Genomic DNA, 24,488 nt, shown 5'->3' with positions numbered 1-24,488 from the left:
GCTCTAAAGTAGGAATAGATAGGAACCTCCAGCCTTGAGCCAAGACCAAAGCCAATATGGTTGCCCAAATAACTAGTAAAAGGGATGCTTGATAGAACTAAGCAAACAAGTGAGGCATAAGAAGAGCTGAACAACTAGCCAAAGACACCTTGAAGCATGGGAGTGAATGTTATAGGCCAATTAGAGGGAGACAACTAAAGTTCTCATTTGGAACAAGCTGAATGAATGCAAATGACAAGGTTGATTAGATATAATTATCAATCTGATGAGTAGTACAGGATCTAGCTGTTTTGACAAATATGAACAGTCGGAGGACATCTAGTATTAATTACTAGAACTATCAGAAGTGGAGATCAGTTGTTGACCTTTGCTAAGAGTTAGTAGCTATATGTAGGTTGTCTTCTAGCATAAATAAACGATTATATTCTAAGAGAAAACATTCAATATAGCAATCAATCCTATTTTAACTTTAATTATCTTTGCATTATTTTCCCTCTATTCTGCACTTAGGTTATCAATATAAGTCTATCTTAGAAGTAGTATTAACGCAGATTTCTTCTATCGTAGCCCCCCGCTACATCTATTCCTACCCGATCAATCTATCTTTAAATGGATGGTGTGATGGTAGTAAAATTCTTGAAAGCCAATGCATTTGGACCTACATTATTCAAATTATCTTTCTTTCGATTATCCTCTTTTTAGCTATTCAAATGCCGATGGCATAGTCACGCGAACTTGCCACTCTTCCTCATCAGCCAACAAGTTCTTTGGCATGCCTGTGATAACTTTCTTTTATCCAAATAACTTCCCTTCCACCCAATGTGAAAGTACTCACATCTACCATTTTCGAAAAGTGACCAACTATGATCAATCCAAGTGTCAAGACAAAAATGATTGATTAAAACTTTTGATGTAATATATCCACCATTTTATTGAATTGAATCAGAATCACTTCAAATTAAGTCAAACCACCATGAACTGGGCCAAGCTACATGCCCTGGTCCGGTATACAGTATTACCAACAAACTATGTATCCGAATCAGCTTATTAGCCAATAAAACTTCATAACAACACTGAATGACATCCTGTTTCTACTTATAAGAGTGATAACACATTGAATTATATACTAAAAAAAACACATAATGATTTATATCGACATAATGCATTATATTTACACCCAAGAAGACATCCATTAGGAAACTTTTTCATCCATTATGTGCAAGCTACATTTTGTAACTTTCTCCTTGAGGTTTACAGAATTAAGAGGATGATGTCCTCATTCAGGCCGAGTCTATATGCCTGATCAGAATATGAGCCAATAACTTATTTTTCATGACAAGATTATTAGGAGCCTTCAATTTTGTCTCCTTTCAATATTCCTGATGATGATGGTTCGCCTGTGGAATCAGGAGAAGCTACTGCTGATAAAGGTTCTTTCTTCAACGAGGTCGGCATTCCTGAAATTTCCTGCAAAAGAAAAATTTCTTCTATCAGTTCACATGAAAGAAGGAGAAACCAGTAGAGAGAGCAACCCTGATATGAATTAAAATACCTTAATACTTGTTAATGTTATGTATATCTATTTTCTAAAAGATAAGACAGGTGATGGACAATATTTTGCACATCTTTATAATATAAGGACCCTTTTTTGGCATAGTTATGTTCTTGTTCCAAAGTCCATACTTAACTGGAAATAAAAATGATGACTACAATTTTAAATTTGCAGAAACAATAAACGACAATTGAACAGATGTAGAGGAAGATGGCCATTGGGCCCAGCTGATGGCAGATATATTCAGTGTTCTGACTCGTAACACAATATTCCTTGGGACTTAAGGAAAAGAAAGAAAATACAAAACACTAGAAGACGCGTCAAATACATTCCACAAGACCGTCCAGAAGAATGGCCTGGGAGGTGGAACAACTAGTGGAGGGACTGCATCTGTGGGTATCAGACCAATGTTAGCGGCTATTGCCTACTCAAGATCCCTAAAACTCTCTAGCACACTAAATCCTACTTAATATAAAACTCCAATATCTGGATTCAGATAAATTTATAGTCCTGTATTGGTGTGGATCATAAAATTATCCTGACCACAACCATTCCCCGAGCTCCAGTTCTATAACCATAAAAGAAGGTTCACTTGTGATTTCCTCACACAGCTCTCAGACAGCAAATGATCATATACTGATGCTTCCTATGAGGAATGGAAGATATGGATAACATTCACGGAGATGAAAGAAAATGAAGCTTCTATCAACATAACCAAACAGATCGAGAGTCCCCAAGCATGACAGAATTTGACACGGCGTATCCTCTGAGGTTGTTCCTTGCAAAGCTGAATTTCTTGACCTGCAAAGTTTTGAGGGATAAAATACGACAGGACCTTCTGAAGCCCTTCCAACAGAACCGACAGAGCGTTCTACATTCAATAACTGCCACTGGAAAACTTGTACCAAGTTCCCATAGAATGTATGGAAGAAGCCTACTGCAGAAGGCAGCCTTGGTGTCTTGGACAAGTCCTTGGCAGATTGGCACTGAATAATGTGATCCCTGAATTCATCATATAATTTATAAGATCCACATGTTTCTGATTTTGGTTGTGCACAATGATCTATTCTATATTTAATCCAACCAGTGAAAACAGCATCCCCGAAAATTCAAGGACAGACATCTTGCCCTGGCATTTTCTGATATCATATTTCTTAGTAGCAAATCATCTGCTTCCATTAATTCTCAAGTCTCTCGCAACATAGTAATGATTCTTCCATAATGCCTTATAAGCATCTGTAATTTTCACTTGTTGAATTCTGAAGCAAGCGCATTGAGTATCTGAGGTAATCATGAAATAAAACCAGACCCACAAAAATGACAAACGTATGCAGGCATCAAGTGTTGTCTAGTAGTCTTGGCATGTGGATCAGCAGTTTGACACAACTGCTAGAAAGATTGAGTTTAAATTGGAAATTGTGGAAAATCCTATGACATAAGCAATGATTGCTTAACAGTCCCAGGGTAAATTACTAAAACTCCAATATATTTTCTTTTAAGTCTTTTCATAACCAGTCTTTTGCCATGCGTCAACCGTCTCCACCTTCCGAGGAGTAGGGACTATCTGCCGGGAGCCAGACACACCAAGAAAAGCTTGAGTCTTTCTATAGCTTCAGCAACTTTTACCGTGCTTAATAGATAAATCGACATACCTCAGAAAAAAACATATGCTTTGGAATCTATTGACCCATAAGCATGATCCTTGTTGTTATGCACAAAGCTTTAAATATCAGAAATATCAGAAAACACAGCATTGTAATTGTGCAGGATACAACATATATTATATGATGCAGGACCATATGAAATTTCAATGCCACCTATGAAGCCAAGGTACGGAAAAGATAAGGTAACACAACAATAAGTACATACCTTCATCAAGTGCAACCTTAGATCACTTGGTCGAACTCCCTCCCCAATGCACACCATGACAAATTGTGAATATTGTAACAGAACATCAGCAGCAGCTTGCTTTTGTTGTTCAGTCTGCATTCATATGTTACATTAGTTAGTCTAACAGGGCACTGAATAATTCGATTTTGAGATATATATACAGGCAAAGGATAAATATATACAAGAGTGTTTTAAAAAATTAAGTACAACAATGCAATCCAAAAATTTTTGACCTTGCTTTATTCAAGCCCTCAGCAAAATCAGTTTTTCCAGAAGGGCAGCTCAATAAACTTCAAAGTCAGTGATATAACATGCCACCTTTTTAATTAAGTAAACTGTCTTGTATCACCAGAGTCGAACAGACTTGGATTCTTATAACTCATTGATTAATATCTAGGCAACCAATGAGATTGAGATTGTGATCACCAAAAAAGGTCTAATGTCAAAGCAACTTTTCAATGAAGAATGATCAAACTGTTATTTTGGCAGTGTTTTAAATCGAGTGCATGCTGTCACATATGCACCAGTCCACGTGTATTTGGTTCCTAATCTGCACAGCATTGCCTATATGCAGTACCACATGCAGTCATACCACATATGGACTAAAAGGCAGCCCTTCGCATTCCATAGACACATGCACCCCCCTTCCCCTCCACACCCCCCCCCCCCCCAACCCCAACCCCAACACACACACACACACACACATATATATTTATATGGACCTATGAAGGTTAAGCAGGTTAAAGCTGATGGTTAGATTTAATATGGATTTCAGGTGGGCCTGCTACGAGTATTAATAGTGATAAAATGTTGATTATATCATAGCTATTGCTATTTGTTTAGAAACTTAGTAATAAGTACTAATTATTAGTTGTTATTGTTATTGATATTGTTATTATCCATCCATAAAAAAAATATCATTATTGTTGGACTTATTATATTTAATATATTATATTTATTTTTGAATGGTTAAAAAATAGTAACTGCATATACATCTGCAAACTGTATATGCACTATGTGGTCCCTTAATCCCCCTCATACTGCAGGTGCATGTTAAAACATTGTATTTAGGCTATATTGTTCTATCATCATGTTTCCATCTACTTTAGACATGGAAAGGGCGAAGTGTTTGAACCTCATATGAACCTAGCTAATGTAAAAAAGAGTGGATAATTCATCTATCACTTAAAAAACAATGTAACATATCATTTTTCAATATATTTCCAGAAGAGCCATAATAATTTTTGTCATCCAATCATTTCCTATACAAGCTTAAACTGTAGTTAATTTCTTTCAATAACCATACCATAGGTTACACTAGGAAGTTGCAGAATAAAATCAGATACAGTTGTGAACAACTCCTATATTTGTTTTCTCTAACAATAAAATCAGACTCAGGTGGAACTCACACTGTGACATGGAAATATTGCCTTCAGCTTTGTATTTTCATTAAGAGATAACTAATAAAACCATAAGTATTCTATACAATCTAATTTTGTTGTCAGCAAGGGATGACAGATAGAATCAGAACCATTTCAGCAATTGGACCAATTGAAAGTTTGAAACAAATATCTGTTTAGGGGAAAATAGTCAAACAATTTCTCCTTTACATGGCCTTTGTCCTAATGCGCATCCTCTCCACAAGAAAATCTATATGATATGAAGTCATGATCTGCTCCCACTTGGGAAATGCAATAAGCATGTGCTGACAAGCAGATGAGTTGATGGATCGTGTGACAACCAAGCAAAACTTGCAAGGATTTATATCCATCCAAGGATTGTGGAGTTTGTAGAAGGAGAGAAATTTGATAACTAGTTGCAAAGTACAGATCATGAAAATCAAGATTAGAAGAACCAAACGATCTAGAAACGTTCTGGCTTCTATTCTAGGTCTGTATATCCAGCTGTTTGAATTCTGAAACCAAGACAAAACAATCACATAGCCATCATCCCTCATAATGAGTGCAACACAACAAAAATTTCCACGGATCACATACTACTATCAAAAGGAATCGTTTGAGTTCTAACAAACATGATTGTCCTGCTTACTAGTAACCAAGCATCAATTATTACCACTTTGGTGTGGACAATACAGCTCTCCAAATGAAGCACTTGTTCTAGTGATGCTTGAAGCAACTGTATGCTCACAGTTGAGCCTGCGATTTCTTTTTCAGCACAAGGTACCACCACCCAGAAGATAAGCATCCCTAGATATTCTATCACATCTATAATCACAAGAAGTATAACAATTTAACACACAACCTCGAATTAATAGAATTCCATGCTATGAAAAGAAAACTTATTTATACTTCTATTACAGTAAATCTTCTATTCAAAGGAAAGCTCTTCCCATTTATGGTCCAAGACAACAACAAACACCAATCTTGATCGAACTATTCCGTCCAAATCAGGGATCTAAAGCCTAAAGCAATTCAGATTTTACCTCGTAATCATCCTCCACGATCGACCTCGGTGTCCGCCCCATCTCCTCCTTGCCCCTCTCCACCCCCTCTCTCTCTCTCTCTCACCCCTGTTTCCCCGTCTTCTCCGCAGCTTCAGCACCCGGCTAATCTATGATAAATGTAAGCGACAACTTAACGCCCCTTCGCGATCCCTTTCCCTCGCCGCAGTCCGGTCACGCGCCTTGACATGCGTTCTGCTGTTCTCATGAACCATTGTGTCTTGACCCGCTCTCCCCAAAAGTGCAAGTCCGAGTTCCCGGAAGCCGTGTACGTGGCGCCAATATTACCCGCATATTGTAACAGGATCAGTTATGTTATAGTTCTCTTAAAGAACACTGGAACGCCTTCTTTCACTCCCGGTTCCCGAGATCTGAGTAGGGTCACCGCCCCCCGGTTAGACTCCGTCCGCGGTCAGCAATCTCTCACGCTAAGTTGGTTGCACGGTGACGTTACCGTCGGGGGTGGACAGATGCGCGGCCGACGGCTCTCCGCGCCCCTCCTCACCGACCCGGTGGGGACTGCCCCGCTTTCTTATCCCCCTGATCCCGGCGTCTCCTAAAAAAACTTCCCCACCACCATTCCCCCTTCTCATCTCGAAACCCTAACCCTAATCCTTACTGTCGCCGGCGGGTTCCGATCGATTCATGGATCCCGGTCCTCAGGGGTACCGCCACCACCCTACGCCGCCGACGCACGCCGGTGGCGCCGGAGGGAGGGAGGACTGCTGGAGCGAGGGAGCGTCGGAGGCGCTGATAGAGGCGTGGGGGGACCGGTACCTCCAGCTGAGCCGGGGGAACCTCCGGCAGAAGGACTGGAAGGAGGTCGCCGATGCCGTGAACGACCGGCAGGAGGTTCTCGGCAAGCCCCGGAAGACGGACGTCCAGTGCAAGAATCGGATCGATACCCTCAAGAAGAAGTATAAGCTCGAGAAATCGAAGCCCGGGCTGTCGCAGTGGCCCTTGTTCTCGCGCCTTGACCTCCTCATCGGGCCCAACTCTGCTCCATCTATCAAGAACCCGAATCCTTCCTGCGTCCCCTTCATCAAACCCCACTACCCCCAACCCAATTCCCGCCGGCACCCTTCCCTTACCTTTACCATCAAGCCCCGGAACCCTAACCCTAATGCTGCCGTCTGCTCGGACGGGTCGACGAACTCGCCGGGGTCCTCGGAGAGTTCCCGTGGAGAATTTGGCCGGGTCGGGGATGATAATGATGAGGAGGATGATGACGATGAAAACGAGGAGGATGACGACAATGGGATGTTTGATGTTGGGGCTGCAAGAAAAAAGCGGCGGAGGAGTTGGGCGAGTTTGGGCGGTGGTGGTGGGGAGGAAGGGGCTTTTGGGGAGTTGGCGAGGGCCATTGTGAAGTTTGCAGAGGTTTATGAGAGGGTGGAGAGATCAAAGCATCAGCAGATGATGGAGCTGGAAAAGCAGCGGATGGAGTTTGCGAAGGACATTGAGTTCCAGCGGATGCAGATGTTCATGGATGCTCAGCTTGAGCTCGACAAGATGAAGCGGCCCAAGCATGCGTCGGGATCTGGTGAGCAGCTGACACTTTTAGTTCGCCCTTGAACTTTTCTCTTTAATTTTTGTCACCATGATCTTTTTTTCCTTTGATTTTGGTTTGTTCTCGGTTTCTTGTCTTTCATTGTCTGAATTTTTGCGTTGGTGAACAATAGTTGCATCTATGGAGTAGAGCAATTCTGATATTTAAATTGAATGCCTTTTAAGAAGGGCATCCCAGAGCAAGAGGCTTCGGCGATGGGTTCCTTACCTCTCTATATATAGAGAGGTTGTTTCTGTGTTCTAAACCTGGGACACCCAAGTCATAATGAAGTAAGCTTACCATGGCACCAAGCACCCCCCCCCCCCCCCCCCCAACCCTTAAATTGATGCCTTTTAATTTAATAAATTAACTTTATATTTCAATTCAAGTAGCATGCCTTGCAATTTATTAGACTCCTCAGTTTTATTCGATCTGCTGTTGTTCTATTTACATTTGAAAATTGAAGAGGAAAAGGATGTTTTTTGCTTCTGTGAGATATAACTATTCTCCAAACAACTTTTTTTAGCTTCAAGACATATAATTATATATTCATAAGAAAAAAATCTACCACTGCGCTAAAATATAAGGATGCAAGAACTGAAATATCAGCTGAATTTACCCCTGAAGGAGAGTTCACACACTAAATGTAACCTGAGACTAAATATAGATGAAAGAGGCTGTAATGGACAAAAAGAAAATATCTTACATTAGATAGGAGGGAAAAAGGTTTAGGGTAATTAGGTTTGGTTGTTTGGCATGGTTTGCATATGGATATGGGAGAGTGTTTTCATGCAGAGTAAGAATAAAATGGCTAAACTGTCTTGAGGGTAGAATGGTTAATGAAACACTTGTAATGGGAACTCATCGTTAAGAGTCGTCAAATAGCAGTTATTTCATTATCATTTCGCTCACTATGATGAAGAAACTGAGCAAAAGACCCATATATGAAGCTTTTTTCGCCTATTCGACTCTTGTTCAAAGCTGCTCATGATGATCTTTCAGAAGACACTATAATTTGGTTAAGATAAGACACCGATCGTCATAGTCAACAACAATAAATTGCTGGATGTTTCAAAATAGGTATATTGCTAAATTTTAGGGTGGTGTTAGGGCATGAAACCGTAGATTGCAGTCAAGGTGTATGCCTAGAACTCGCTCATATATCACTGTAATACAATATCCTTGTTTAAGCACATAGAGATTAAAATAATAGTCGTGGACAACCACAATAAAGCAGTCCACTTTTTTTGGGAATCACACATGAGGCAATAGGCTGTCTCTCTTGTCATCCTTTCAGTAAACATACCATTGAATTTTACCTTATTGTTGGTCCTCCGTTGAATTTTTCTGTAGTGCCTGCCATAAATGGTTTCAAGATTTCCATCATTTAGCTGGTCAAGTTTCTTTCCCTCCTTTCAAAATATTGTTTGCTAAGTCAGTAAGTCATTTCTACTGCAGGATATACGCTTCTTTTGAGTCTATCAAGAGAAGAAAACAATGTGGAGTGTAAAATATATATATCACCTTTTGTTGGGTCTTCCTGGATGAACCATACTGTAACAGATGAATTGATGATCTAAACCAATTGTTATAATTTTCTGCTCTTTTATGTGAAGCTGTGAACATGGTGAGATTGCCATTTTTGCTTTCCTGTTTTCCTTTTAAGGACCATTTTCTAATTTTCCTCATTTTTTTGCTGCTTACTTTTTACAATTTTGAGCATTTTTTATCAGCATCCTATCTCTAGGGTGTCTAACAATCTCTGTTGTGGTGCTCCTATGCCGTTATAGTTCTATGTCTTATATTTGTTGCTCCAATGTGGCCAAATTGGTTGATCAAGGATGACCAACAAAGTAAAGGAAATAATTGTTGGAATGTCGGATTGTATAAGATCTGGCTCTTCCTGTACTTGAGACCTTCTATAATGTATTTTGAATTTGTAATCTCTTTATACTAGTAAGGCAAATCAATAGAAAAGACATTTCTAATCTAGGAAAGTAACTTACTAAGGCAATTAGAATTCTGGGGTTGACAAACAGGAGGCCTTCTTTGCTTCAAAATCCCATGTGACAATCCATGTTAACTTACCATCTTCCTCTCCTTTCCCACTTTTCTTTCCCCCTCCTCTGCAGCACACGGGTCCTTTGCTTGTGAACAACTACTTAATGTGGAAGAATCAAGAGTTTACAAGTTGTGTTTAGTGAGTTTGCTAAGTTTCCTTAATATAGTGGTTCTGATACATTTTTAGTTTTTTATATTATGAGGGGGATAATCTGCCTTCATTGAGCATTCTTGTTGTTGTCTGATGGGCTTCCCTATTGTTACCAGATCTATAGCAGCATATGGTTGTTGGAAATTTAGCTTTCTTTTCCTATGTCAATTAGGAATTCTTTGCATATTAGTAAGTATATCCTGCTCATGTATTATGTAATTGTCCTAATTAAAGTTGAGAAAAATAACATAAATATCCTTTCTTGCTCATGGAATTCCTTATTAACACTTCTTTGATCTCAAGTTCTATTCTTTGTTTGGGTAAGGGTAGTGATTGGAGAGTGGGATAGTTTTGATGCACGACTATCGAGCATATTCTGCTTATTCTTCTTTGTAGGGTAAAAGATCAACCTCAGGATAATGTGCATAGGGGTAAAAATATACTCTATATTCCAGCAATGGCTTGATGTACTTGGCTGCCCAATTTAGTTTGCTCTAGCACAATGTGCTTATCTGGACTCAGCCAGTCAGCCTAATTTGGTCCAAGTTTTTGAATCTACACCTTTGGCCAGCAAGTTAAATTGGGCCTAGTGTCGCTGCTGTTTTGTGTATTTGATATTAAGTATATAGCTGATCTGTGGCTAGGACTGCAACTGCAATCCTAGATCAGCTTATAGGGCTTGTGTAAGCATCATCTTTGTTAAAATTGGTGCCTTGTTTTAGAGTACCGTACTGCTTATACTATTTTTTCCTTTTCCAGTTCAAAAGTAGAGTATTTCTATTCTATACAATTCTATCAGGTTAGAAATTTTTAAATAGTTTGTGCAGCACATTTTTTTGACTTTCACATGCCAATATGCTGGGACTGTGGGACACCCGTTACATATTTTCTTCTAGGATGGGCATCAATCCTTGTTACAGTGGCTTTGTCTTGGCATGTTGACTGGGTGCCTATCGGGGATTCCTTCTCCAGTCTACCAAGCCCTGCTATGGTTGGGGATGGGCTGCTTCGCTGACATGAATGAGTGCATTTCTGCACGCAACTGCTATCTCTCTCCTTGAGATCCTCCATAGACTATAATTGTATTCCTTAGATCAAGTCTACATTAAACTGACCATATCGCTGCTGTCGCTATTAATTGCTGATAAGTCCGCCGGCTAAGATCTGTCGCTATCAGTTTTGTCATCACTTCTTTCCTTGCCAGTCTTCAATAGAATCTTCTGCTTGCCTGTCTCAGAGGCATCGTGCTCATTCAATATCTATGTTGGCATTTACCTTGTTCCTGCTGCTTTACTGATTTTTTAATCTGCACATGCAGCATGAATCACTTGAGCTAATCTGAGTAGGCTGATTCCTGTGTTTTGTCTGATGTCTTCCAAGACATCAGCAGCTACCATGGACTTTTATTTTTTGAAAACAACCTTCATGGTCACTCTCTCTCTCTCTCTCTCTCTCTCTCTTCCTCGGGCCTTATTTTCTTGATACATTCAGGAAAAATGTTATAATCCCTTACAAGAAAAACATCTCTTTCTATGTGTGCACGTGTGTGCATTCGCGTGGTGTGTTTTTGTAGCAAAATGTTCTAACACCTTGCGAGAAAAATATGATTTGTTCCAAGGTATGCTAAACAGTATCAAACCAGACAGTACAGAGTGTATCGTATCACATCGGTACCGAACCGATACATGGTGCCGGAGATGTACCGACACTCGGTATGCCAAACTAGCCTTCGTACTCAGTGTATTGACACAGTAACAGGGTAGCACCGGTATGGGGCCCAATGTTGAGACGGCACACCTTGGTTTGTTCTCTCTCTCTCTCTCTCTCTCTTTGTGTGCATGCATGCATTTTCGTGCTTGCATTAAATGCAGTGTTTGGTTCAGTGTAGCAATAGTAAGTATAGCTTGATGGTGTTAAAATTTGAGTGACACGAGGAATAGGAGGTTGGACCACTTCATGTCCGACGTACACTGAAATAGATGATTGAACATCTCTCGATACTGTATGTCTGTAGCATGCAGTGGTTAAGTTGGAACAATTAAATTGATTGTTAGGTGGCAAAACTGTTCTTAGATAGGCTTCTTTTTCCTGTGCTAATAAATTTATATCTCAAATGCTTTTCTTCTAATGTGATATGTGAATGGGCAGATACTGTTTCAAATCAGGTGAAACAGTTGTCCTATAAAAAAAGGTTTGGAATGTCAAGTACTCTCCCTGTAACACCAAGCATTAGAGCTGATAGAGAGAAAGAAAAACTTATCAGGATTCATCAAGGGGATAGAGATGCCTTCAGTTGCTCCAGAAAAAGTTCTGTATAAGCCGGATGGATCTCACTCAATTTGGTACTGAAATCACTGAATGTGTGGCAGGTTTTTTAGTGATAAGAGAGCATTAACTACCTTAACCATCAGGTCTTGTCCATAGTAGTGTTTACCAGTGTGCCTAATATTATAGCCTATATTTATTCTGAAAATCTTAATTAGCTGCACCTTTCAGTACCATCAATCAGCATTTCGCTTCTGATGAAATGGTGCCTTAAAAGGTTTATGGATGATATCTTAGGGATCTTTAGGTAGCAATGCTACCAGCAGAAGCTTTGTGATATGAAAGAGTGAACGGATGCCATCTTTACTATCCACTAGTTTTTTTTATTGAGTAAATTACAAAACCCCACTGAGATTACGGAGTAAATTACACTTACATTCAATAGTTTGGAAAACTTACGATTATCTCCTTGATGTTTATTTTTATCTAGCACTTAAACCTATAACTTACCTTAAATGGGATCCGAATATCACATCAGAAAAAAAAAAATCAAAAATGACTAAAATAACCTTAATAGTTGTTCAAAAGATACAAGCAAATAGGTCATCCTCCTTCCCATCTAAAGGAAATTTTGACTTTTTACATGAGGTAAATAGTTTCATTAACGCCGTTAATTTAACTTGGTGGTAAGTGTAGGTTTGACAAACTATTGGACGTAAGTGTAATAACGTAAACCTCTAGGAGGTTTTTGTGATTTATTCTTTTTTAATATTATCGAATGCAATTATGGTTATTTTTTCTTGAAAACTATCGAATATCTGTAATTGGCTTGCTGTGTACGGATTTTTCCTGATGCACGATCATGTGTCCTGTATTCGTAACATGCCCCTGAATTATCTCATAGATTGCTTTGTGCAATGTTGTTAACTTACTATTATCTTTTATGATCATCTCTGCTATGAAACATTTTGGTCGGTCAAATTGGGATCATGTCAAGCATCATTCTGACTCGCCTTTTTCAGGTAAAAGGCTATAGTGGAGAGTTCGAGCTCCCTGTTTGCAGTGCCAGCTAATGAATTGATAATTTGATATTGATAATGCTGTTGTGGTAGCTGACTTAGCTAGTACTCTGCAGCAATCTTAAAGCAGCAGGTGTCCATCAGATTTATGTTGGTTACAGAAGATTGTTTAGCCATGTCAATTAGTATATCATCTATGCATTATTTCTTGGTGTAATTTACCATAAAACATCAGCGGCGTTGCATTCATTATTCATAGTATTGAATCTGTGCAACAAATTTTGATGTGGATCCGCAGGTGTCATATATTAAACGGATGCATGCTGCTCTGCACTGCCAAGAACAATTGTCTTTATTTTTCCTTTCCTCACCATTTTGTTTCCTTATTTATTGTAAGGTGGCAATAATGACTCATCACAGGGTGCACCTTCTGGAACTTGATGGTATCCAAAAAAAAAAATGATCCTGAAATGCTTGACCTGCCCCTCTTCTTTTGGAAGATCAATCCATCAGAGATGATGAGCATATCACAGCCTGCCTTTTCCTGCAAGTTCGATGGCCCATTGGTTTGTAATCTGTTCTAGAACATCTTTCCTTTCAACCTTGCCAAACCTCAAAGCAGGCTACGAAATCAAGCAGTAATAACCAATATAGAACACTGGTCCGGACAGCACTGGCGAGCCAATCAGCAGCAATATAGCAATATGTGGAAACCAAACAGAAGGTGGCATCAACAGAATGTCAGTTGCCTATCAGCAAATTTTATACATCTTAGTTTGTTATCTCTAATGTAAAATTTTCGGTCTTTGAGCTGTGTCCCTGAGCGGGTACTAATTATGTACTCAACAATAGAGAATTTTCAGTTATTAGTCACAAAATATTTGACTAAACTCTTTAAGGATGTCGGTAGAATCCTAGAGCAAGATGGCTGGTATAGAAGCAACGTAGCAACGACGCAGGCGCATATGTATATACCGTGGGATCTAAGCTTGGTGACCATCTCTATATTGACACAAATGAAATAATCTGTGGAAAGGTCGCCATGGTCTCTAGGAAGCTTCTGTTATTCGTCAAAAGCTTGTAGAATCAACAGGCATACAGCATGACAGGATCGTATTATAGGAGCCAAAATTTTTAGATAACAGGATCGTACCATAGGAGCCAAAATTTTTAGATAAAGAGTGTCCTGAGACCGAGGCAACGAAGCCGATCACTGGCTGTATTGCCCAACCTAAACAAATCAGCCACTGGACTCTGACCGAACTCATTTTCACAGACAGATTAGATCCCATCAATGCTTGGACTTCCAGCCAAGCTGGTGCAGGTTATTAGCAATTACGGGGAGTTGAAGCTGCATTCCAACTGATTGGCTTGGTAAAGCCACCGCATGTTGAACTCTCCTATATCAATAAAGACATTGCCTGGTTCACAATTACCTTAAAGTCATGTAACTGATTTTATTTGCTATTAACATTAAGGAGGCAGGCGCCATGGCTCAAACTACAACTTACTTCTCTACTCATACTACTCAGAAAAAAAAAGAAGCTGAAACTAACATGCTTAAATAATGTAATTAAACACAGTCACATACTACAGTTCTCTTCTTGGTTCTTCCACTTGATTCTTCAGCTTCCAGATACATTGAAGACTAATCCATGATTCTTCAGCTTCCAAAAAATTACAAATTATTTTTTCAACACATCTCAGTGGGCTCTTCAGAACTCTCCTCTTCAGTCTCAACATCGTCAGTGTCGAGAAAATCACGAGACACCTTACTAGTATATTCCCACGGGGCGAAGTTTGACTTTGATGAAGACGCAGGATCATCGTAGTAGCACGTCGGGCAATCTATATTATGCTTGATGTAGTATTTCATGCAAACCTCATGGTATGTATGGCCGCACGGCTTGCGCTCCACCACCTCGCTCGGCTGGAACTCCGCCAGACACACCATACACTTCTCGCTAGGCTCCAGGATATCTGTCATCACCTCAAACTCTGCCTTCAGAGCCACCGTGTCGAGTGGAGAGGCTACTGCATCCTTCGCATGTGCATGAGCGAGATACGATATGACCCCCTCAAAGTAGCGTTCTTTCCAGTCATCGGAAAACGGTCCACGGAGAACGCTAGCGACGGCTTTGGACGACAGCTCAAGCGATAGGAAGCCGTCGAGACTGAAAGCCTCCAGCTTCTCGGTAGTAGGAACCTCAGTCACGGTCTTCAGGATCTTGTATCCGTCCTCAAAGCACAGGAACGTCCGGCGTGTCTCCTTCAACAGGACTTTGAGCGCCATCGTGTTCCTCAGTATTCGGTCGACATGGTCTCTGAATCGAGTCACCGAGAGGTCGAGAGTGGTTTCTTGACGTCGGTGGAGCTGCATGATGACCAAGGAGAGAGTGGTCGACGAACAAAGAAGGGGAAGAAAGACGGGTTACCTACAGAAGGAGAGTGGTCGACGAACAAAGGAGGAGAAGAAAGAAGGGTTGCCTACAGAAGGAAGAGTGGTCGACGAACAAAGGAGGAGAAGAAAGGAGGGTTGCCTACCGAAGGCTATGGTGGAGAGAATATATAGGACGCGTTTAAAGACAGTTTTCCTAAATCCTAATATAAGTAGGAGTAGCAATTTAAAGAGTAGGGGGAATAGGAAATTAGCCAAGATATAATCCACTTCCGAGTAGGAGACCGACTTAGAGTTATCGAGGGGCACCGAGAGTTGCATTGAAAACTGAAAAGAGGAGATGGCCGTTAATTGATGGCCTCGACTTTTGGGTTCCCACATTCAATGGTATAAGATCTTGCGGTTGAACGGATCGTTCGGTTATCCATTTGACATTGTGGACCACGGGAGCACAAAATCTACAGTGATTTAAAGAAAAAAAAAGGGGAAATTAATCCCCCACGCTCTAGAAGACTCCACTATAACAATAAATTCCTATTGAGTAGTCTCGTAACGACTAGACCAACAATTTCAGTAAATTTAATTTCCGATCCTTAAGAATATTTCTTTTTTTTTCTATGAGATAAAAATACCCCTCCCTCATAAATACTCGGTTTCTTCTTCCCAAATTGAAACTTACCTTCTTCTTCCCCCATTACGCCTTCCTATCCCACGCCGCGGCCGGCGGCCGACGGCCGCTTCCCTGTCCACCGCCTCGGCGCCTTCCAGTCTGCAGTCACACTCATCTTCCTCCTCCTCGCCGCCGCCACCCTCCTCCTCCCGCACGGCCGCACCCTCTCACTCCCGACCTCCTCTTCCTCCTTGCTTCCCTCACCTTTGCCCTCCTCTCCGCAGCCTCCGCCCACTCGGCCACCGCCTACCAGACCTTCGACCTCCAAGCCAAGTGTGACTCCCTCTCCACCGCTGTCTCCGCCGCCGCCTCCCTTGCCTTCGCCCTCCACCCGCACTTCTTCCCCACCGTCGCTGCCCGCGAAAGAATCCAGAGAAGAAAGAGTCTCGGCTACGCTTCACTGGCCACGTCGCCGAGCCACCACCGGCCTCGCAGGAGGAGAAGAAAGGAGGGAGGAGAAGAAAGAAGAAAGAAGAAAGAAGAAGCTTCAGGAAGAAGAGAAGAAAAGAGAAAAGAAAAGGAAAAGAAAGAAAAATAAATAAATAAATACATATATATATATATATATATATGAATGAATCAATAAATAAACAATTAAGATAATAAATAAATATATTTTAATAAAATAAAATAATAAATAAAATAACTAAATAAATAAATAATGTTTCGACACTCTTTCGGCGCCGCTGGCCTCGCGGGAGGAGAAGAAAGAAGAAGAGGCTTCGGGAAGAAGAGAAGAAAAAAAAGAAAAAAAAGAAAAAAAGGAATAAAAGAAGAATAAATGAATAAATAAATAAATAAATGCATAAATAAATATATATATATGAATGAACGAATAAATAAATAAGATAATAAATAAATATATTTGAATAAAATAAAATAATAAATAAATAACGATCTGGCACTCTTCCGAGAAGAAAGAAGAAAGAATAAGAAGCTTCGGAAAGAAGAAAAGAAAAAAAAGAAAAAAAAGTACAAAAAAGAAAAAAAGAAGAAAAAGAAAAATATATATATATATATATATATGAATGAACGAATAAATAAATAAATAAATAAGATAATAAATAAATATATTTCAATGAAATAAAAAAATAAAAAAATAAATAACTAAATAAATAAATAAATAACGATCGGCGCCGGAAGAAAAAAAAGGGAAAGAAAAGAAAAAAAGAAAAATAAAGAAAAATAAAGTTAACTCACCATTGCAATGATATAGCATAGCATACATTTAAGTAAACTTGGTACGCAGTTAATCAATGTTTGAACATTTAATCTAGCCTGGCACACAGTTAAATAAGTTTGAAACATACTTAATCTAGCCTGGCGCACAGTTAAATCATCTTGGAATATAATTAAGTCTTCTCTGCACACAGTTAAATCTTCTTTGCACATAATTAAGTTAAGATGACTTAATATTGCAAAAAGTTTGAAATCAGTTAACTCTTTTTTTGAGTAGTTAATTCTTAACTTAATTGTGTGCAACGAAGATTTAATTGTGTGCACAGAAAAGACTTAACTGTGTGCATAGAAAATTTAACTGTGCAAAGAAGACTTAACTGTGTGCAGAGAAGACTATATTCAAAGAAGATTTAACTGTGTACAAAGAAGACTAATCTATGTACAAAGAAGATTTAACTATATGCAGAGAAGACTTAACTATATTATGAGATGATTAAACTGTGTGCCATGCTAGATTAAGTATATTCCAAGCTTACTTAACTGTGTGCCGAAAAGATTTAACTGTGTGATATTGATTAACTGTGTGCAGAGAAAATTTAAATATGTGCAGAGAAGACTTAACTATATTTATGAGATGATTTAACTTGTGTTAGGCTAGATTAAGTATGTTCCAAGCTTACTTAACTATATGCCAGGCTAAATTATGTGTTCAAACATTGATTAACTGCGTGCCAAGCTTACTTAAATATGTGTCATGCTATATTATTGCAATGATGAGTTAACTTTATTTTTTTTTCTTTTTCTTTTCTTTCCTTTTCTTTTTTTTCTTTTCTTCCGGCGTCGGAAGAGTGTTGGATTGTTATTTATTTATTATTTTATTTCATTAAAATATATTTATTTATTATATTATTTATTTATTTATTCATTCATTCATATATATATATATATTTCTTTTTTTTTTATTTCTTTTTTTCTTTTCTTTTTTCTTCTCTTCTTTCCGAAGTTTCTTCTTCTTTCTTCTTTCTTCTCCTCCCTCCTTTCTTCTCCTCTCGCAAGGCCGATGGCGCCGGAAGAGTGCAGGATCGTCATTTATTTATTTAGTTATTTATTTATTTATTATTTTTATTTCATTGAAATATATTTATTTATTATCTTAATTATTTTTTTATTTATTCGTTCATTCATATATATATTTATGCATTTATTTATTTATTTTTTCTTCTTTTATTCCGTTTTATTTTTTTATTTTTTTCTTTTTCTTTTCTTATCTTTTTTCTTCTGTTCTTTCCGAAGCTTCTTCTTCTTTCTTCTTTCTTCTCCTCCCTCCTTTCTTCTTCTCCCGCGAGGTCGGCGGCGCCGAAAGAGTGTCGGATCATTATTTATTTATTTAATTTTTATTTATTTATTTTATTATTTTATTTTATTGAAATATATTTATTTATTATATTAATTGTTTATTTATTTATTCATTCATTTATATATATATATATATTTATGCATTTATTTATTTATTTGTTTATTTTTCTTTTCTTTTTTTATTTCTTTTTTTCCTTTTTCTTTTTCTTTCTTTTCTTTTTCCTTTCCTTTTTTCTTTTCTTCTTTCGGAAAATTTTTCTTCTTTCTTCTCCTCCTGCGAGGCTGGTAGCGCCGGAAGAGTGCTGAGGCCGGCGGTGGCTTGACGACGTGGCCGGTGGAGCGCGACCGAGACCTTTTCTCCTCCGGATCCTCTTGCGGGCGGCAATGGTGGGGAAGAAGCGCGCGTGGATGGCGAGGGCAAGGGAGGCGGCGGCGGAGAGGGAGTCGCACTTGGCCTGGAGGTCGGAGATCTAGTAGGCGGCGGTCGAGTGGGCGGAGGCTGCGGAGAGGAGGGCAAAGGCGAGCGAAGCGAGGAGGAAGAGAAGGTTGGGAGTGGGGGCGCGGGAGGAGGGTGGTGGCGGCGGCGAGGAGGAGGAAGATGAGTGCGGCGGCGGATTGGAGAGCATCGAGGCGGTGGACGGGGGAGTGGACGTCAGCCGTGGCGGGGGATAGGAAGGCGTAATGAGGGAAGAAGAAGGTGAGTTTCGGTTTGGGAAGAAGAAACCGGGTACTTATGAGGGAGGGGTACTTTCGTCTCATAAAAAAATAGTTGAAAATGTGCTGGACCAGTTGTTATGAAACTAGTCAACTGGGATTTACGGTTATAGTGGAGTCTTTTGGAGGGTGCGGAAGTAATTTCTCCAAAAAAAATTGTTTGAACGGCAAATTTATCTTATTGCCGAGATCTATTGGCAGGTTTTAGAATCTAAAATACGATCAACCATACCAATTATCTGGTATAATTTGACATTGGTTTGGCGCCACATTGGAGGCACATGCTTTTAATTATTTCAAATCATTTACAAATATTAATATATTATTTTATCGTCTCACACAATCTTAGGACTCAATTCATGCATGAAAAGAATGGGGTGAGTGTGGTTAATTGAAAAACAAACAAAAAACACCTTTATTTTGTTGGAGTTTTCAAAAAAGAAAAATGAAAAAAGTGGCATTTCTATAAAATAAGATTCTCATGTTCTATGAAAAAAAATCATGGAGGACACGTACGAAAAAGCTACTTTTCCAATGGTTGGCAATTGGAGTCCTTTCTTTTTCTCTAAAAGTACCCTTAAGATATCAAAACCCATGTATAAAGTCTTCCTCTTTATTAAATGTATGATAGGTATTTTATACAACTTTTTTAGAAAATAGATTCTCAACTAAACTTAAGTCACTATAGGATATACCACTTTTTTATGATTAACCAAATATATCAAAACTATCGCAACAAATTAATTTTGGTTTTCTTAATAAAAAACAACTTAATGATAAGAGTGACCGCTTTTGTTTACATGTTTAAAGGAAAAAGAAGTTTTAAAAGAGCTGTATGGTTACCATCAAACAAGGAAAGTATACGTACTAATGCAAGACATGACCTAGTATAAATGAAATAGCAGGAAAATAAAGCATATGAGAGTCCTAAGTGGTCCCTAAATCTTGTTAAATAAAAACAAAAAAAAAGAGAGGAAAGTTCACTATAATTATTTATTAGTACAGTAGACTATTCTTACAACAGTGCCATTGGCCATCGAAATCAATGGCAGGAAGCTCGGCAGATAGGCAGGGGTAAGTCGAAAGTCGGTGTAGGAATCTCGTCAACGGCATCCGCTCGTTCCAACTTCATACGCCATCATTGAATTCCACGACGAAAAAGGCACGCAGGTCAGACCACGTGCTCCTGATCACCAATTTTTTCCAAGGTCTCTTTGAGCTTGGCCTTCGTTTGGAACTTGGAAAAGCTTATATGGAAGTCTCTGAAGAATCCTATTGGGCTCCAAAACCTACGTAGTGAGTACAATACAAACTAAAAGAGTAGCAACTAGTGCGTGTGGGCTATCTTCCAACCTTCCTTCGGACAAGTACCACAAGATCTCACTACATTCAACTCATATAGTCAGATCTAGAGTACTTGTCCCTCTTGCATGCTCCCCACTGTAGTCTCTCTCTTTCAAACTGATTAGCTTTGAGGCTCTCTCGGCATCTCTGGAACATCCTTCCTGTTTTGAGAAAGGAGAGATCAAGGCGAGGGATAAACTATTGTCTGCCTCCTCAGCCTCCCAATCTCTTTTCCTCTTCTCATGCCTCGATGCGATGTTAAGCGATAGATCCAGATCCGGCCCGTGATCGTCGTATCTCCATCTCATCATGCGTTGCCCTCCCAGGCTCGGTGATGGTGTCGTTCTTTGCTGTTCAATCTCTTGGGTGCAGGTCTTGCTAAATCGACCAGCCTGCTGGATTCCTCTTTCATGCAACTGGGATATGGAGTAGGGTTCTACTCCTCTTGGTCTGAACTGGTGTCTTCCAATTTTATGATCATATAGCTGATGGAAATCTTCAAATGTTCCGCCCTCGCTGCTAGCTCGATCGTTTCGAGTAAAACTGCCCATATGGATATCCCGAATGCCCATCACATTCACACCTTGATGACCTCTGAAGATCATCTCTGCAGCTGAACTGTGAAGCCCCAGACTCATGGTATCCCAATACCCATGACCATTCAAAGAAGAGTCATATCTGGTTAGGAATAAGGATATATAGTATGTCATGGGATTGCTTAAGTTGAGCATGTTTCTATAACAATTAATGAAGGATGGTTGTAATCTAATGAACTAAATAAACCTTGAACAGGTATGAGGTCTTTGATGAAAGTCACGTAACATGGGAAGATGGTTAAAGCTGTCTGCGTACCGCTCCCTGTCTTCAACCATGTTCTTCGAATCATTTGTAACTGCATGATACTTCCGTTTTAGCAAAAAAAAAAAAAATCATCTGTAACTGCAATTTTAAAGGTGAGCCTTAAACTATGTATATATCATCCATGAAGAAATAATAAATCCTATTTTGAGCTTTCTTATAGTGCCTTCCATCGAGAATTAGCTTACCTTGACCGGATTCATCAATCTTTTTGCTCCTATACATCTGACATCAAACAAATTTCACCATTATAAAGAGAAGGAAATAGGAAATTTAACATATATGAATAGTAATATCAGATTAGTTGAAGAAATTACTTGTAAGTGACTCTTGATATGAGCGATGCTAAGGCCCTTGATGTTCATCGACCGGAGAACTGACTTAGGCGTTGCTCCTGCACCTCAAGAGTGAAGAAGAAGACGAACAGATTGATGAAATCTTAAAATAGAAAATCGGTAAGAATCCATATCTTATTGCGCATCAGAAAGTATCATGATCAACTCACGATCTTGGCCACCGAGCCTCTCGACAGCATGAACAAAGCAACGATGGAGATCCGGTGTCCATCGTAACCTAGGATTCTTCGATCGGATGTATTGCCGTACGGATCCTGAGCTCCCCTTCTTCTTGCTTTCATCAGTCGTGCTATTGCTCGAGCTTCCTCCATGTCTTGGGTTTTCATCACCATCCTCCTCATCTTCTTCTTTGTCAGTAGATTTCTCAGAAAATTTCTTTGCCATCATACTTCCTACTCCTTAGTTCTCACTCAAGGATGAAATTAGCAAGATAAACCAAGAGGTAGCTCTAACCATCTCCAATTGCCCGATCACTTCCTCTAGAATCCAAGGAACACCTGAGACTGGATTGGCCCACCGATCGATGGTGATCCCATCAAGCAAGCGAGATGGGTTAGATCATCAATTCGCCATCATATCATCTTAGCTGACATCTGGAGAGAGAGAAACAAGGAAGAACCTCCAAAAACCCTAATCCTAACGCTCAGAGACAACTCTTTCTCTCTCTCTCTCCCCCCATTCTATGTATAGCCTATGCATGAGTGGGCATGTGTTGATATTGGGATGTTCACACGCGGAAGCTAATTGCTTATGCGCGCATGGAGTTGGAACACCATGCACCCATACATACGCATACATGTAAGCCTTGGCAACATCAACACATGCGCATGCATGCATGTATGGCTATGAGAGAGAGAAGGGTGAGGTGGAGGAGCGGTGGGAAGTAGGAACTCTGTGAGATCACGTTGCTGACTCTTTGATGCGAGCTGTCGGCGAGACCGAGACCTGAAGATAGATGTCACTCTCTCGTCGAGAATCACGGAATTAATCTAACTTGCCCAAAAATAATCTCGCAGCATTTTTTCTCCACACCTCTCGTCATGTTGGCTAATTACATGCAACTTATCAGTTCCATTATTTTTCAACGTAGAATACTCATCCTCCACTTATTATAACAGGCTAAAAGCAGTTAGTTTTACAATGTTAGGCCACCTGAACAAAGAATAATCTCACGGCTCAGAGAGTTTGTTGAACGTTATTCTCTGCTCTTCCTTGATAAAAACATCCCTACTATATCAACTCAAGTAATGCCTTTTTAGCTCACAAATACCTGATCTTGAAGTTACGCTCAGTGCACACACAGGCATTGGAAGCAAATCAGTGCATGGAATGACTGTGACTCATGCGATGATACTGGGATTCACTCCACAGCCCAAGTGGCATAAAATTATTGCTTTAGCATGTACTCATAAAATAGATCGTCATAGCCTGTCACTTAGCTAGCTTGTAGCCACTTCCTATGGCCAAATGCAACCGGTAATTTCGGAAGTTTAATCTTAAGGCATTCTTTCCGCTATACAATTTTGTAAAACATTGGAATTCATTAAGGGAGACATGTTCCTATTCTATAATTAGACAAAAATTCTTGAAGGTTATCAAGCATTACACCCAAATATGTGAGGGATTCACAATTTGGAATTTTTTTCCTCTAAACCTCCTAAAATCCATAACCATCCAAATGAGAAGCCAAAAAGGAAGGAGACCTTCTGCTTCATGTGCAGACAGATCAATCATATGGCGAAGGACTACTACCATAAAAAGACTGAATCTTGGAAGAAAGGATTATCTAAACCTCAAGCGAACATGGTTGAAGATGGTTCTGGATCTTTCTTTAGGTTAGAAAATCAAACCCTTTAATATTCTGTGTCTATTCTTCTTGTGATTGGTTGCTTGATTCTGGAGCTAATTTGCATGTTTATTTTGATCGCTCCTAGTTGTCTACCTTTCAGGAGTTAAGTAGAGAAGGTGTAATGCTTGATAACGGCTCCTCAGCACAAGTGTTAGACAAAAACTTCGAAGGAGACATGTTCCTATTCTATAATTAGACAAAAATTCTTGGAGGTTATCAGCATTACACCCAAATATATAAGAGAGAAGTGAGGGATTCGCAATTTGGAATTTTCTTCTTTGCATGTTAATGTCAAGAACATTCATATGTTGAAAAATTCATGTAATATATTTATGGCTGATCGCTATCTATCTTTTTCTCAAAGAAAGATGACAATTTCCTAACATATTTGGGTCGTTCCGTCCCCCTTGGCCAGCCATTCCAGCCCATCCAATCAAGTCAAGGATTAAAACCAGCCTTGCGGTCTACCAAGAAGCCAACTGGAGCGGTTGTTTATCCTCCTTTTTCTTGAGAATAACCACCCGAAGCTGTCAAAGATTTAAATCCTGCATGGAAACTGGTACCGAGACTCTTGAGTCCATCACAGCGCAAACCAACAACATTTTTTTTCTAAGTAGGACACCCAAATGATTGAATTTGGAGTCCGGGACCACAGAAAAAAATTCCACAACTTGAACTTGCCCGGTGCGGCTAGTCCTCGAACCTATCACATCTGACAACCACTGCTTTCAGAAGCGGCAATATTATTCAACCTCTTTAAAACTATTTAACTTGATTCAACTTGTTGCTGCTCGAATTGGGTTACTTATTTAATAA

At 39.5% G+C, this 24,488-nt stretch overlaps 3 protein-coding genes across 14 annotated transcripts; 1 reads left to right on the top strand and 2 right to left on the bottom strand.

Moving 5' to 3' along the window:
• Positions 1-1,031: 1,031 nt before the first annotated feature.
• On the bottom strand, positions 1,032-6,046 carry LOC120112900 (uncharacterized). Of its 2 annotated transcripts, none has more exons than XM_088713943.2 (3): positions 5,516-5,863; positions 3,422-3,535; positions 1,032-1,467 (listed from the first exon to the last, which is right to left on the bottom strand). In XM_088713943.2, the coding sequence occupies exons 1-3, from the start codon at positions 5,645-5,647 to the stop codon at positions 1,345-1,347; spliced, it is 369 nt and encodes a 122-aa protein (XP_088570069.2). In that variant the 5' UTR covers positions 5,648-5,863; the 3' UTR covers positions 1,032-1,344. The 2 variants fall into 2 exon arrangements, with proteins under 2 accessions (XP_088570069.2, XP_038988939.3); XM_039133011.3 differs by lacking the exon at positions 5,516-5,863 and adding an exon at positions 5,886-6,046 and having other exon boundaries at positions 1,120-1,467.
• A 103-nt stretch (positions 6,047-6,149) lies between these two features.
• LOC103706718 (trihelix transcription factor ENAP1) lies at positions 6,150-13,838 on the top strand. Of its 8 annotated transcripts, XR_016398842.1 has the most exons (4): positions 6,151-7,446; positions 7,638-7,742; positions 8,911-9,079; positions 12,952-13,318. XR_016398842.1 is itself a non-coding variant. In XM_039133007.3 (3 exons), the coding sequence occupies exons 1-2, from the start codon at positions 6,549-6,551 to the stop codon at positions 9,030-9,032; spliced, it is 1,020 nt and encodes a 339-aa protein (XP_038988935.3). In that variant the 5' UTR covers positions 6,152-6,548; the 3' UTR covers positions 9,033-9,079; positions 12,952-13,318. The 8 variants fall into 8 exon arrangements, 7 of the variants coding, with proteins under 7 accessions (XP_089784241.1, XP_088570064.2, XP_038988935.3 ...); XM_039133007.3 differs by lacking the exon at positions 7,638-7,742 and having other exon boundaries at positions 6,152-7,446; XM_089928115.1 differs by lacking the exons at positions 7,638-7,742; positions 8,911-9,079; positions 12,952-13,318 and adding an exon at positions 13,369-13,838 and having other exon boundaries at positions 6,150-7,446.
• Positions 13,839-20,234: 6,396 nt separating this feature from the next.
• Positions 20,235-22,670, bottom strand: LOC103706719 (uncharacterized). Of its 4 annotated transcripts, none has more exons than XM_017842677.5 (5): positions 21,973-22,670; positions 21,785-21,867; positions 21,656-21,692; positions 21,393-21,501; positions 20,235-21,287 (listed from the first exon to the last, which is right to left on the bottom strand). In XM_017842677.5, exons 1-5 carry the CDS (start codon positions 22,208-22,210, stop codon positions 20,660-20,662), a joined length of 1,095 nt encoding a protein of 364 aa, XP_017698166.3. In that variant the 5' UTR covers positions 22,211-22,670; the 3' UTR covers positions 20,235-20,659. The 4 variants fall into 4 exon arrangements, with proteins under 4 accessions (XP_017698166.3, XP_017698168.3, XP_088569740.2 ...); XM_017842679.5 differs by having other exon boundaries at positions 21,785-21,861; positions 21,973-22,579; XM_088713614.2 differs by having other exon boundaries at positions 21,462-21,501; positions 21,785-21,861; positions 21,973-22,509.
• Between the last annotated feature and the right edge of the window lie 1,818 nt (positions 22,671-24,488).

The sequence above is a fragment of the Phoenix dactylifera genome, chromosome 17 (genome assembly GCF_051530095.1).
Source record: "Phoenix dactylifera cultivar Ajwa chromosome 17, Ajwa_hap1_PhDact_Kaust_v1.1, whole genome shotgun sequence".
Taxonomy (NCBI): domain Eukaryota; kingdom Viridiplantae; phylum Streptophyta; class Magnoliopsida; order Arecales; family Arecaceae; genus Phoenix; species Phoenix dactylifera.
This window is presented reverse-complemented; position numbering and strand designations above follow the sequence as displayed.

Bases quoted from the DNA above. Each gene is read 5' to 3' on its own strand.
- LOC103706718 (XM_089928115.1), top strand. From the start codon at position 6,549: ATGGATCCCGGTCCTCAGGGGTACCGCCACCACCCTACGCCGCCGACG. The intron at 7,447-13,368 runs GTGAGCAGCTGA...GACTCATCACAG, and splicing joins CAAGCATGCGTCGGGATCTG to GGTGCACCTTCTGGAACTTG.
- LOC103706719 (XM_017842677.5), bottom strand. From the start codon at position 22,210: ATGATGGCAAAGAAATTTTCTGAGAAATCTACTGACAAAGAAGAAGAT. The intron at 21,502-21,655 runs GTAAGCTAATTC...AGTATCATGCAG, and splicing joins GATTGATGAATCCGGTCAAG to TTACAAATGATTCGAAGAAC. The intron at 21,288-21,392 runs GTTTATTTAGTT...ATTCCTAACCAG, and splicing joins AGACCTCATACCTGTTCAAG to ATATGACTCTTCTTTGAATG.
- LOC120112900 (XM_088713943.2), bottom strand. From the start codon at position 5,647: ATGCTTATCTTCTGGGTGGTGGTACCTTGTGCTGAAAAAGAAATCGCA. The intron at 3,536-5,515 runs GTAATAATTGAT...ATATGAATGCAG, and splicing joins GTATTGTCCACACCAAAGTG to ACTGAACAACAAAAGCAAGC. The intron at 1,468-3,421 runs GTATGTACTTAT...TTTCTTTTGCAG, and splicing joins TAAGGTTGCACTTGATGAAG to GAAATTTCAGGAATGCCGAC.